At 46.1% G+C, this 14071-nt stretch overlaps 1 protein-coding gene across 5 annotated transcripts in view; it reads left to right on the top strand.

Annotated features, from left to right (window-relative positions):
* Positions 1-14071, top strand: part of LOC137430400 (uncharacterized) — a 32562-nt gene that overhangs the window by 2984 nt on the left and 15507 nt on the right. For 2 of the 5 annotated variants that reach the window (XR_013623874.1, XM_078780639.1), the window contains exons 2-3: positions 3333-3541; positions 6700-7132. Coding sequence is in view for 4 of the 5 variants with exons in the window: in XM_078780639.1 (XP_078636765.1) it covers positions 6703-7132 (430 nt within the window). In the remaining variant the exon portion in view is untranslated. Of the gene's footprint in view, positions 1-3332; positions 3542-6392; positions 6539-6699; positions 7133-14071 lie in introns of all 5 variants that reach the window. The other 3 variants (XM_078780640.1, XM_068121247.2, XM_068121245.2) reach the window with 3 other exon arrangements.

Raw genomic sequence — 14071 nt, 5'->3', positions numbered from 1 at the left:
TTACATGCACTGTCAACCATCTGGCGTAATGGTAATGGTCCATGGCAAACATCCACGGAATGATCGCCGTGAGAGTCTCCACATAGAGCGTGTAGTTGGCTTCCCGTTGTGATCTTATGAATGCCAAGAGAAGACACTCCAACTGCAGGACTTTATTCCAGTAGCAAAACTGGGGGTACTTTGTAGCCATCTTCTTGCTCCAAAGATCAAATGATTGTAAATCTTCAGTTTCACATGTTTTCCGGTAGTCATCGTATGCCTTTCGCTGCAGAGCGTACAACGCCGCTACTGTGACTTGGTGTGCCCATTGTGACCTCGATATTTGCGAACCTTTGTGAAGACTATCTGCTCTTCCCTCTGTTGTTACACCAGCACTGGTCATTACACTTGCCCAGCCACTCCCCTCCAGGAAGCTGCCGATCGCTTTCAACAAGGCCATCTCTACATGAAGTCCTCCCATCATCACAACAAACTTGTCTTCACCATATATACCTGGCCAAGTCCATTGAATCTTCTTTGCAATTGCATAGAGTGGTTGATCAACGGTCAGAACTGGAACTTGTCTGGGGTTTACTAGTTCTGTCGCCTGCTTGATTAAATTCATTCCATGCTTCACCATTGCCAATGTGTGAGCACTCTCGCGGAACAGAGGTAGCAGTCCTGTAATTGCAGGAGGCCGAGGAACTTCAACCTGCAGATTTGCCATGTATGCTGACCAGGAGATATTATCTTCACTCTCAAGACCTTCCTTCTCCTGCAGACTTTGTACAAACGAAAGCCACTGACTTTCTTTGTCCTGTATTCCGGAGGACACACTTGGAGTGGATGGACCTTTTGGTTTTCTTGGAATGGGATTATTAGTTGGAAATGTTTCAGGAGGCACATCACTGTAAGATGCAGGAAGGGCGGCTATGGTTTTGGAGCGCTGTTTGTTCTCATTCTCAGTGACATTCTCATGATTTCGAATGCTGCCACTTTTGTCATGTGAAACATGTTGTGTCAGTGATAACGCGGTTCCATGAAATGAACTTTGTGCTGATGCTGATGATGGGTTGTGATCTATGTTGTCTAGGTTGCCTGTTGTGAATATTCCACTTCGCAATTTTGTTGGACACACAACGCCGTCATGTTTGTATATTTCTATGACTCTGTTGGCCTCATCTGTGGATACCTCCAGTATGCGATCATAGGAAACACACAAACCATGTTGAAAAAGAACGTCAACGAGATCCCGTTTCCTTGTTTTGCTATGAATGAGAAGACCCAGGTAAAGTGGCAGTGATGTTTCACGTTTCAAATTGTGACGTACTGCTGTAGTTTCCAACCTTCCTCGTTTCATAGTGTTGAATGTTACAAGTTGAGTTAAGGATTGCACAGAGACGCCTCCCTTGTTGTTTGCGTTTTGTTTTTGTATGTTTGTACCAGCAAGAATCATTTCCATCAACGCTGCCAATGATGGTGGTGAGTTGTTATATGATTCGTTAACTAGGGATCCATTGAATTGGTATTGCTTTTGCAAAATATCTTTGTGCACAATCTGGGCAGCTCTCATGAGAATGACCGCATCGTTGTCAGAGCTTTGTCTACAAGCATGCAATAAAGCTTCACCAATGTCCTCTTTGAATGACAGTGCCACTTCATGGTTGCTCTTATGTGCCTCAAGTTGTGGAAGGTGTCTGAGAAGCTTGTCCTTAAGGTGAGTTGAATTAATCCTCTTTGAGATATCACCTCCCAGTTGTGCCAGACGTTCTGTATAAAGCTTTGTGAGATCGGCTAACTTGAAAGTGTAACTGTCATCTGTACACTTCATTTCTTCCAAATAGGCTATCAATTCGGCCAAAGCTACTGATTCTGGTGGCATATTTTCACTTGAACTGGCTTCCTCATTCTTTCTTACAAATGATCTGTATCGAGTGTGGAGAACAGTCATGCACTTCTTGTGATAAACAGCATCTGATGCCATCATATCACCTACAGACAATCTAGCCAGGAGTTTTGTATCCCTCAATTCTGTTGCCATCAATCGAACATTGGAATCTACATTTTTTGTTGCCGCTCTGTGGACTATTTCTTCATTACTGATAATGCTATCACAAAAGAAACATGTGCTAGCAGTACTCTGTTCAACGGATGGAGATTTGAAACTTGTTCTGAGTCTTTTCTTAACAGGCGAGTAAGTTTCTTCACCAAGTTTAAGGTCTGAACTTTGCTTTCTTTCCCTTGATTCAGCCCTGGCCACACGAGAGTTGCTGCACTGCACATAACAGTTTTTGTGCCATTTGGCAGCATGCGCAGCTAGGGTTTCTGCAATACCGCAACCATCATCTAGTCGGGAAATGTTTATCCCGCAAGGCAAGGCACCTAAATCATTCAATGCCTTGAGATTTTGAGCAAGATTCTCGTAGACGTCTAGACACGACTGATTGCTGCCCTCACGTGCATCTCTTAGTGGTTCATTTTCAGAACGTTTCTGGCAAAGAGCGCAAATGTTCCAGTCTGTTGGCATTGGAATTGTTGACGATGTTTTCTTTGATTTCGACATTGGATCTGAAAGAGAAAAAACATTAAAAAAATTAATTATTGGAATGTCATGTGAATGTTCAGTTCCGGCAGAAAGTGTTAAATTTCACATACAGGGGTATTTTGGGGCGCTGAATTTCCCAAATTTCTACTGCCTTCGACAAAATTACAAACCCATCAGTAGATTTGAGATGCAACATTTTTCCAGTTATCATAATAATGCTCAAATGATTTAACATTATGACATTACCGTACACTGTGCTATTAAAGCAATGAAAACATCGATGTTTGTCTTGGCGGCCATATTGGAATTTAAAATGGCGGCCATACCGTTTGTCAGACATTTCAAATTATTGCATTATTGAACTCAGCATGTCAACATACCCTTGTGTACCAAATTTCAGCGCCACAGGTCATTTAGAACCTAAGATAGGGAATTTCAACATTTCGTCTTGGCGGCCATATTGGAATTCAAGATGGCGGCCGGTCCATTGGTTAGATCTCTTGGATCCGCCAATTTTTGAAATCGGCGCCCCAAAATACCCCTGTATGCGAAATTTCACACTTTCTGCCGGAAATGAACATCTTTTTCACATATCTGCCCCACTATAATAAGTATACGATGTACAATTACCTACTTTACCTGTTCTGGTGGATATTTTACGTTCACAACCTAAATGGAGGTGGAAAACCTGATTCATAATCCAAAAATTGGGTCTAAAAATTACCTACTTTACCTGTGGGTCTAAAATGTGACATTCCTGATTGACATTCCACCAACATTCCATCCTTGGTTATATTGGATTCCACAGGGATATATGATTCTGGATTTCCAGAACTCGTAAGATAAGCTGCTCTACCTGGCGTGCTCTACCTGGCGTGCTCTACCTGTCGTGCTCTACCTGGCGTGCTCTACCTGTCGTGCTCTACCTGTCGTGCTCTACCTGTCGTGCTTCACCATAGCAAGGGACCATGACTCACAAACCAAGTCTATAGGCGCCCGCGGAATACGCAACTTCCGGTTAGTGCACCCTTCGCGGCACGTGATTGGATACGTTGAAAACAAACCACAAAAGGGCACGTGTTACAGCTTACTTCCGGTAGTCTCGCCCTCACCTATACGCCAGACCAAGTCCCATATGCATAGAGGTCGCTCAACTCCGGGCACCATGTTCGTGGCCCATCAAAACGGCCACCCACGGCTCGATTCTCATTCACACCGAAGTTATTCCATCCGGCATGGTCCTCAATCTCACAAAACTCAAAATTGAGGGTGGTTAGAGTGGGATGAGAAAAGTGGGGAATGTACAAGGATATCACCAAAATGTTAAATTAATAATGAAAACGTTTTTGGGGGCTGGAGGTTTGGGGTTGGGGGGGGGGGGGGGAGGAAGACGGTTTGGTGTGAAGAATACACAACATTAACCACACACTATCCCTTGATAGGACCCCGCTACCCTTCAGCACTGCCTACCCTCGCTACCCTTCAGCACTGCCTACCCTTGCTACCCTTCAGCACTACCGACCCTAGCTACCCTTCAGCACTGCCTACCCTTCAGCACTACCGACCCTCTCTACCCTTCAGCACTACCGACCCTCGCTACCCTTCAGCACTACCGACCCTCGCTACCCTTCAGCACTACCGACCCTCGCTACCCTTCAGCACTGCCTACCCTCGCTACCCTTCAGCACTACCGACCATCGCTACCCTTCAGCACTACCTACCCTCGCTACCCTTCAGCACTACTGACCCTCGCTACCCTTCAGCACTACCGACCCTCGCTACCCTTCAGCACTGCCTACCCTCGCTACCCTTCAGCACTGCCGACCCTCGCTACCCTTCAGCACTACCGACCCTCGCTACCCTTCAGCACTACCGACCCTCGCTACCCTTCAGCACTACCGACCCTCGCTACCCTTCAGCACTACCGACCCTCGCTACCCTTCAGCACTACCGACCCTCGCTACCCTTCAGCACTACCGACCCTCGCTACCCTTCAGCACTACCGACCCTCGCTACCCTTCAGCACTACCGACCCTCGCTACCCTTCAGCACTACCGACCCTCGCTACCCTTCAGCACTGCCTAACCTCGCTACCCTTCAGCACTGCCTACCTTCACTACCCCCAACAGCATTTAATGCATTCGCTACCCATTCACCACTGCCTGGACTCACTACTCTCACCAATGCTTGCACTCGCTAACCCCAACATCACTGAATGTCTTCACTACCCCTTCCCCCCACCTCACCACTCCCCGCACCCCGCTGCCCCCTCATAAGGTGTTCAAAAGTTGACCAAATGTCGAGGGGGAGCTGAAGACTAGTCTCGCCTGAGGCATCATTTCATTTATGGCTGGCCCTGGGTGGTGCAGCAGCAGAATTGGTGGCATTAGTCCTGACAGTACATAAAGGGAATGTGGAAAAAGAAAATTGTCATCCCAACCATGACTTTGCTGCTAGTTTTGGCCTTGTTTTGTCTAGCCATGGCTTTGCTCCTTGTTTTGTCTAGCCATGGCTTTGCTCCTTGTTTTATCCCCGTTTTCTCCAACCATGGTGTTGCTGGCGATGCAAACAAAAAACAACAGGCATTTTAAGGCCATTTTCCCTGCTAGAGCGGGGTGTTAGCCTTGCGGGCCCCATGACAATCTTCACCACGTTGCCCTATTTTTTACATTCCCCTTGTTATAACCCCCTTGCCTGCATTTTTTTCTTCCACCACCTTTAGCCAAGTCTTTCTTGGTCTTCCCCATCCTCGACTTCCTTCTAAATTCATTTCCATCGCGCTTCTCACCCCGTCACTTTAATCCTTCCTCAACACATGACCAAACCATCTCAACCTGTTTCTCTTCACAGCATCCATCACAAGCTCTATTCCCATCATCTTCCATAATTCATCATTTGTCTTCCTCTCTCTCAACGATACTCCGCACATCCGTCGAACCATTCACATTTCCACCCTTTCCAGCCTTCGTTGCTGCTCTACGTTCATGACCCATGTCTCGCTCCCATAAATCATAACACTTCTCACACATGCAGCATACACCTTTCCCTTCAGCTTTAACGACACTCGCCTCCTCGTCAGCACGCCACTCAGTTCCCGAAACTTCTTCCATGCACATATCACTCAAGCAACTGATGCCGAGTCTGATCCACCTTCTCCATTCAGCATGTCTCCGAGGTAGCAAAATGTTTTCACACCTTCCAGCTTCACGCCGTCTCCAAGATCCAACTCAACATCCCCTCCATCTTCAGCTCCCTCTGTGCACACCTTACACTTGAATGTAGCTGTAGCAGCCACACTGGTTAATGACCCTCTCAGACCACTACATTTTTGATGAACCCACTCAGCGCACATTGTACATTGAATGGAGTTCACTCCGACACCCTTCCTGCACACAGCACATGGCCACTTCCCAGTTCTTTCCACCTCACCACATGGTTTACCACTTGCCATCACCTTAGTCTTTCCGATGTATGTCGATTTTAGATGTAACTTCGATGTTGCTTACTATGCATTGAAATTTTATCCTCTGTCCATTTTTGGCTCTGGACATTGATATTATCTGCTTAGTCATGAAACGTACAATAAGGAGGGAGAAAGGGAGATGTGTGAAGGGGGTAGGGCAGGAGGAAGAGGAAGAGGAGGAAGAGGAAGAGGAGCGGTGGAGGGGGCGGGTGACATGGGGTGGGTGGCAGAAGGGGTTCTTTTGTTTTGTATGCAGTGGCTGCTGTTTGCATCATTGCTCTGAGTGTGGCTGTGCCGCTGATGCCCCCTTTAGGTTAGAGAATAAATTTGGAATTTAACCAGCGTGCCAGCGATAACTCACTTGGTCTTGGATTAAGATGCCATGGAATCTTTAATGCCCACCAGGTACCATCTAATGCTGACAGAGGGGATGCCCAGTTTCAAGTTCATCCGAAGGACAGCACACTCACCTTGCCCTATCTGTGAAACACCAGGATGACAGTTTACAGCTGCACCGGGATTCAAACAAATCCAAACTAGACAGCTCAGAGGTGAATGTGTGTACCTCAAGGCCATACTGCCAGCCGCCACATGAAGAACAAACTAGATGCAAAACCCCACATTGATTGGGTAAAATAATAAGGAAAATAGAGTAAAGAAAATAACATGTATAACCTTTCCTTGATTAACATGAGCATTGTGTCCCTGGCAGGTCATGGGTGAAATGGAGAGCTTCTTGGAATGGCTCCAATCACAAGGCCTGAGAGCAGAAACAGCCCAAGCAGTGATCGATAAGCTTGGAATTGAGCATCAGAAGGTTATTCGAGTTTGTACAGAGTCAGATACATTGCGAACCGAGCTCCTCTCTCTCGCCAAAGAGAAATTTCAATTTGCAATGTATGCTGACCTCTGTAAATTTATGAATTCTTTCTTGAAGCCACAAGTTGTCCAGTTTGCAGGATCTTCTCTGTTGGGAGGTCTGTTCGTAAACTTGGAGAATGTCATTCGGGAACTTTCCAGTTTTTGTGAAAAATTTATTGGATTCCAAAATGTGCAGCTGGAAAACGTTCCTGGTTTCTGTGGAATCGGGTTCAGTGATGTCTGCAACCTCCAACTTCAGGGTGATGGATTAACACCCAAGTCTGGTATGTCATTATTTTATACACTCTAGCATGTTGAGAAATACCTTGATGCTCCACCATAAATACTTTTTTTCTTGTAACATATGGAATGTCTTTTTGAGAAATTTTGTGTTGTCTGTCATGTTTGGATTTATGATATCCAAACTTTTTTTTCTTTTTACACACTTTTATTTAACTTCATCTGAACTTTGTTTGTTTTTCCCGTTTCAAATCTTTGAGCCGTTCATTTTACAGGTTCCATACATCCTGGAGAGCTCAAATTTGGCCCACGGTCCTCTTTTCTGGTACATTTTCAGCTATCAAAATGTAATTTAAAAAAAAAAAAAAACGTTTAAAGTCCTAAAACAGTGTTTTTTCCTTCACTTGTTTCTTATTCAAAATCCAAAGGAAAGTATTCCCTTTACAGGATAATATTTAAATGCAACTGGTTATACTGAGTATAGGAGATGATTAACGTTTTTCTTCATAAAATGATTTTTTGTGTAATAATCAGCAGCCATAATATATTTTTTAGGCAATGAAATGTTTCAAAAGACAGAATCTCAAAGGTAAAGATATTTGCAAAGCATTTAGGTAGACCAAAGTCCACTAAAGAAGAGACAAAGCAGCGAGAAACCCACTAACAGAGTCTCACAATTGATTTGTTAGGCAATGGAAAGAAAAAGGTAAGTAATGTTTTTGGTCTTAAAAGACAGTGGTGACCATCGACGCCTTTATTCAGACAATAAGTTTCCTTTAAATTTCCTGTTTTAGGATTCGCGCGAATCGACCTCTTCCGGTCAGTCCAGTCCTCTTCCGGTTTTCAGTCTCTTCTGACTCCCATGTGACGGAATTGTCAGTTTCCTCCAGAACTACCTCTCGCTCGGCATGGTCAGACTGGTCAACTCTCGAATATTCTATCGGGCCGGCTGTGCATGGTTTAGTTAAATCGGGGTCAAGGGTCGAGGGCAAGGCAGCATGGGAGTGAGCAGGTGACTGTTCTCGTACAGGGATGTCTTATTCATCTTCCTTTCGTTCCTGGACCACCATTTATTGTTCACCTGTACCTGCCTTGCAAAACTTACTGATACACACACGTGAATTAAAATTTTTCAAGCATCCAATAACAATGATGATCAGAGATGAGCTCCACTGCATGCAACCTCTGAAGATGCTTTCCAACCAGGCTCCGATTTTGCATTATCATTGCGCGCATTTTCACGACAGCATCGAGTATCTCTTGATCCGCGGCAGCAGAATCATTTGCTACCTGTCCGAGAATTAACGCTAAGTCTTCCAATCCGTAACTATTATCGTGCAACTCCGATTAACACCAGAGTTGCGGATTGCCGATTACGAAGGCTTTAACTCCGAGGCGGAAACTCAATGGTGGATTCCAAAACCTAAAACCCCTAAGCGCGCGGAATGGAGGGAAGCGGGGAGAGTCCCCGCAGCCTTATCTATTGAAATCAACCACCCGGTAAACTGCGTTCAGATATATGTACAAAAATAATAAGGGTTTATTCAGGAAAAGCAAAGACAGTGAAAGCACGCGCCGGTAATAAAATAAGGTACTAAATTGGGATCCCACACCCACAGATATCAAATACAAACAGGGGAGATATGAATACCAAAATAAAATGTCTCGTCGTGTACAGTGTACGCAGAGCTCGGTCTTATCTGGTCTCATCGTTGGCTTTGGCCGCCGTCCAACATGCGGCTCCGTTCGGCCCCGATGTACCCACGAGGCCTCGCTCTAAGCTCCGATCCTCTCGCCGCCCACGAGGTCCGTGCACCAAGCTCCAAGGCACCCAACGCAGGCCAGCGGCTTCACACGAGGTCGATCCCCACACGGACCACGAAAAGACAGGAACTGAGAGAACGCAGGTGTGACTGCACGTCTCGTCCTTCCAACTCGCTTCTCAACTGCTCACTGCCAACTGCGCACTGCAAAACTAACTCTCGACCACGAATCCAACTGCTCTCGACTCAAGAATGTCACTCTCTACTGAACTGCCAGGGGCCAGGAGTGAACTCGTCTCAACTCAACACTAACTCGTGACGACTGTCTGTGCACACAAACTTGGGATCAGATCTGAACTCTCCACTAACTGCTCACGCCGAGTCTCAACTGCGCAATGGCGTTCGGCAACTAACTCGACTCAGGAATGGAACTCGACTCTCTGTCCTGCTCAACTCAACACCAACTCGTGACTCGAACTCCTGTGCACACGAACTCGGGATCAGATCTGAACTGCTTGAAAAGGGGTCCGGTGCTGTTAATATCTCTGGCCGGTGACGTCAGCATTGGTGCACTGTCCTGCCAATCAGAGCCTCCGCCGGCTCGTCCAGGGGTACGCCCACTGCGCCACTCACTCCCATCCCCTATTCCTTGGGCACAGCACGTGCTATGCGAGGCGGATATAGGCCTCTCGGAGGTGTAAATGGTGGCGGCCATTTGTGGCGGTGTTCTGGTCTGCTTTCTTTCTAAGTCATGTCAGGGGGAAGGGCGTCATTCTTGGTGTGCTAAAGGGGTCCTAACCAAGTGTCTATGTGGTCTGTAGTGCCATAAGGGACAAAGGTTTGATTACCAGGTGAGACATACAAGGGCTCCACTCATTATTCCCTACACTAACTATCACTCGAATCTCCTGGTAGATTCACAATCATACATCTTAACCGACAAAACGCCTACACATGGACTTATTACAGGAAGTGTTCCTTACCGCGACACACGAAACATGGTACCTACTCAGATCTACTCTGCTCTACATATATCACTACCCAAATTCGTAACACTATTCTTTGATGGAACAGTGCTATCACCCCCAGGAGGATGAGGAATAACTTTATTGATGCAATACAAAAAGTACCTGATGGAGTCCCGTTCACCTGGCTGCAGCACTGTGTTCCGCCACCAATTCTTCACCAACACCCAGTTACCTGGTTGGTCAGGATGGCATTGTTCTGTAGCTGGGTCGGGCATTGCTTCCTTGACCTACATGTGGAAAACTAGTGCAATTTTTGTTAACTTTACAAAATCCAACACTGTTCCATCCATTGAGTGTATGTCCATTTTTGGCTATGTCCACCGGTGCCGTTACACCACGAGCTATTTGGGGGACTTTCTGTATTGCCTTCCGTGAACTCTCACATTGAATGCCAACACAGGCAAGCGAGCATTCAGCACACACAAGACAACCACAGGCAGACCACAGGACAGATTTCCGCGCACAGCAATCCAACACAATGACGTCACGTACAGATGGTCTGGAGCCGTGTACTTGTACTTTGAGTATGATGACGTCATTCCACTTCAAACAAGGCACTCGAGACCTCATTCATTACATCCAGGCTGCTTCTAACAGGCCAGCACAAAGCAATTTAAGTCCACCTAGAATTCCAGTTTCTCTCCACTCTGTGGATTAAGAACCTGCAAGTATATTCAACGCTTCCCTGCACACCATAACGTCACGACACAATCACGTGATTACTTGCTGTATTTATCATGCGTACAACACTCATCTGAGACCCAGTTCGAAAACAAAGGGATCAATCACACTGACGTCACACTACATTCCACACCCGAGATCTCAATCATAACAGAAAGCGTTTGATCACAACTCAACACTAATGCCCCAACATGCCGCCCGATCTCCCGCTCGCCCATTCCTCACGGAAGCCCAACCTTGCTCCCGGTCAGGGACGACTGTCATGGCATTTATGTTCTCTAACATCAAGTTGTCCTCCTTAAAACCAGCTCCAAGCTCGCTGATTAGCTTCACTATACCGTTTCCCAGAATACTACAACCATCTATCTGGTTCTTTAAATATTTTCCCAATCCAGTACATATTTCAAACTCGCATTGCCATGGAAACGAGAATAAGGAAACGCGCCCCACATAACCACCAGGCTACCATTTCCTGGAGCCTCGACGGGCTCTCTATGACCCAACCCCTGGTCTCGGAGCCATTGGGCTTCACATTTCATTACCACAATCATGGTTCATAAAGGAATCATCGTTTTTAATCTGGTTACTTAAAGAAAATGTCAAATACTCTCTCGCCAGAGCGCACCTCACCCGGCTCCCCATTCCGATGCCATACCTTGTGCGAACGCTCGATCTATATTATATACATACCTCTATCTCTTCATATGCCAACAATTAACATTTTAATTCCAACCACCCCAACTGAAATAACGTATTTCTGAGTCTCCACTCGACCCCGCACTCAGCTCCCTCCGAGCGATTGCTGCAGTGTCTCCAGCAATTATTTTACCCGGCACGGATCTATCTGCGCCCCGCGTCAAGCAAATGAAACACAGTTCCCTCAGGGCAACATTTCTACCAAGCTGGGTAAACTTTTACATTTATATTTCAATTCTACATCCACCAACCCATGAGTTTGTCTCACAACGTTATGAAATATCATGCCATTCTTTCCCTCAACGATCTTTTAGTCCGTGGGCTACGAGGATTGGTTGGTACTATCTGAGCGGAATAATGCTCAGTGATTTTTGGCAAGTGTTACGGGGTCCTCCCCTATCCCCTGGTCTCGGTAAACCTCCGAACCCCGAGACGGTCCCCGGCAGAAAGATATGTTATCCTTGGTTGAAATTAATCAATAATGAAACCCTCAATGAAACCATCAAATAAAACGATCAAATCAATAATGAAACTACACCAAGGGTTATGAACAAACAATAATATATTATAAATCACACCGGAATCACGACACAAATAATAATAACAATTCACCCTACAATCCCTATCTGAAGATGGTACCACCTTATCTAGTCCTTTACCCAAACTCACGGCACTCCCCCAATGTCTCTGTACCCCTCCAAGGCAAAGTCGATTCGCTCCAGCGATCGTTGGATCAATGTCCGATCAAAATCAATTGAGGCGTGGACGATCGAAGCAACCCAGAGGTCACGTGGTCCAACACCCCGCAAAATAGCGGTGGGATGGAAAGCCTCCCAAAGACACGCTCCGACCTACACGTTTGCGGTTCAATCAGCGAGTCTCCTTATAATCCTCCAAAAGCCACTTTCTGGCACAGCCGTCCCCGGCAACTCACCGGGGAATAATGCCCGGCCGACGTGACAAAAACCTTTTCACTGAAGGTAGCGCACGTGGCGAAATGGCCGACGGCTTTCACTCGAGCCGGGGCTTTGAGGCAAGGAGACTCCGGAACGTCAATGCAGATACCCGACTACCCGGGCTCCACAGCACTCCGGCGATATCACCGATCGCACGAACTTCCTTTCAAGGACGCAAAGTTCACTCGCACTGTACGCTCGACCGCTCGGTCCGGAGCTTCCACAAAAACGTCTTTTCACGATCTCCTCACGCCTCTTCTTCTTCGTTCCCTTTTCTTCCAGGTCACGAGCCGATTTCCGGCCACATTTTACCCGGAGTGCTTTTAAACCTTTTAACCACAATAACCCTTACTGAGAACCAACAATAATTAGGGCCGAATCCGTAACACAAGGTATACACCCCAGAGCTGGAAAATATATGACTGCATTGCAGCTGTGGTAGCTTTTTGTGTGTTATCACCCTTTTTGTAACCCTATCCTAAAAAAAAAAGTAAAAATTAAAAAATGGAAAAGTATTTGTGTATCATTTATTTTGAAAAAGTTAATAACAATTCTGGGATACATATGATTACATGGGTTTATAGAAAATTTATTGAGGAATCAAAATAACTAAATGGTATGTATTGGTATAATGGTATAATTTCTTTAGACATTTCATATAATATGTACTGAGAGTAATAAGCAATGTAAATTGTTCAAGCTGAAACGAATAATCAGAATCATTTTCAAGCTCATCCTCATCCTCATCCTCATCCTCATCCTCATCTGCACTTTCCTCATTGTCTGAGGTGGATGCCTGGTTCTCGCAGTCTGGCAGTCTGCACATATCGGTACACTTGAGTCCATTTACCATACACACACATTTTGGCAGTTCACACTTTCTTGGACAGTTGCAGGCCAGTAGATCCAGGACGGCCTTAGGTGTTGGCTGACCATCCATCCAGTGCACTACCAACTGTTCAGCTCCTTCTTCCTTCTCAATCTTCCACCCTCTGCCAACAGGGCTTGGCACCTGCGGGTCCTGTTCCAGACATCTTCTCCATACTCCAGCCTGGTAGTTGGCTCTGTGCATGTTTCACCAAGCAGTCCCTGCATGGTGGAAGCTGATGTCTCTCTATCTCACCTTTTTTTTTTTTAGCTCAGAACAGGTGGTACCTGAGATCATTGACCTTAGTGGATGATGCTTTGGGGGCGTAGAGGAGGCATGTGAATGCCTCTAGTTTGTCCATCAGTTCTTCAGAGAGGTCCCATTCCTGACCCAACTCTAAGAATGTGTCCTTGATTTCTCTGTTGCTAGTCAAGAGTTTCAGGGCCTTTGCCTTCCCTTTGCCTGCAAAAGCACTGACAGTGTCACATCCAGTGTATGCATACAATCCAATGAGAGCCCTAGAGACATCTATGCCAACAGTGGCAGCGATTTTCCTGATATCAACTACCCTTGTCCTGGATCTGGTACCACATTTCTGGAACAATGGGACTCGTATCTTGTCATTGAATGCTATACACATGATTAAGACATCCGTGTCCTCTGAGCAGAACACTATGGCCTGATAGCCCTCTCTAGCAGCATGGGCAGCATGTAGTAGTAGGTGCCCATCTGCTTCTTCCTGCTGGCACTGGAGAGCTGGCACCTCTTCACTGTTCTGAGATGTGATTCTGTAGCACTTGTCATTCAGTCACATATAGAACCTTCTCCTGTAGCTTTTCTTTGCACTCTGCCTTCCTCCATTCACTGACTATGAAGGTAATGAGACTGATTTTGTTATTGACTCTTGTCAGGAAACTCCTCCACTGCCTCACAATCTGTGTGCCTGTGATACCCTGCAACTGGTGCCCAGTCTCTCCACCTCGTGCTGATC

This window comes from Myxine glutinosa, chromosome 6 (genome assembly GCF_964187855.1).
Source record: "Myxine glutinosa chromosome 6, kmMyxGlut1.1, whole genome shotgun sequence".
In the NCBI taxonomy this organism is placed as follows: domain Eukaryota; kingdom Metazoa; phylum Chordata; class Myxini; order Myxiniformes; family Myxinidae; genus Myxine; species Myxine glutinosa.
This window is presented reverse-complemented; position numbering and strand designations above follow the sequence as displayed.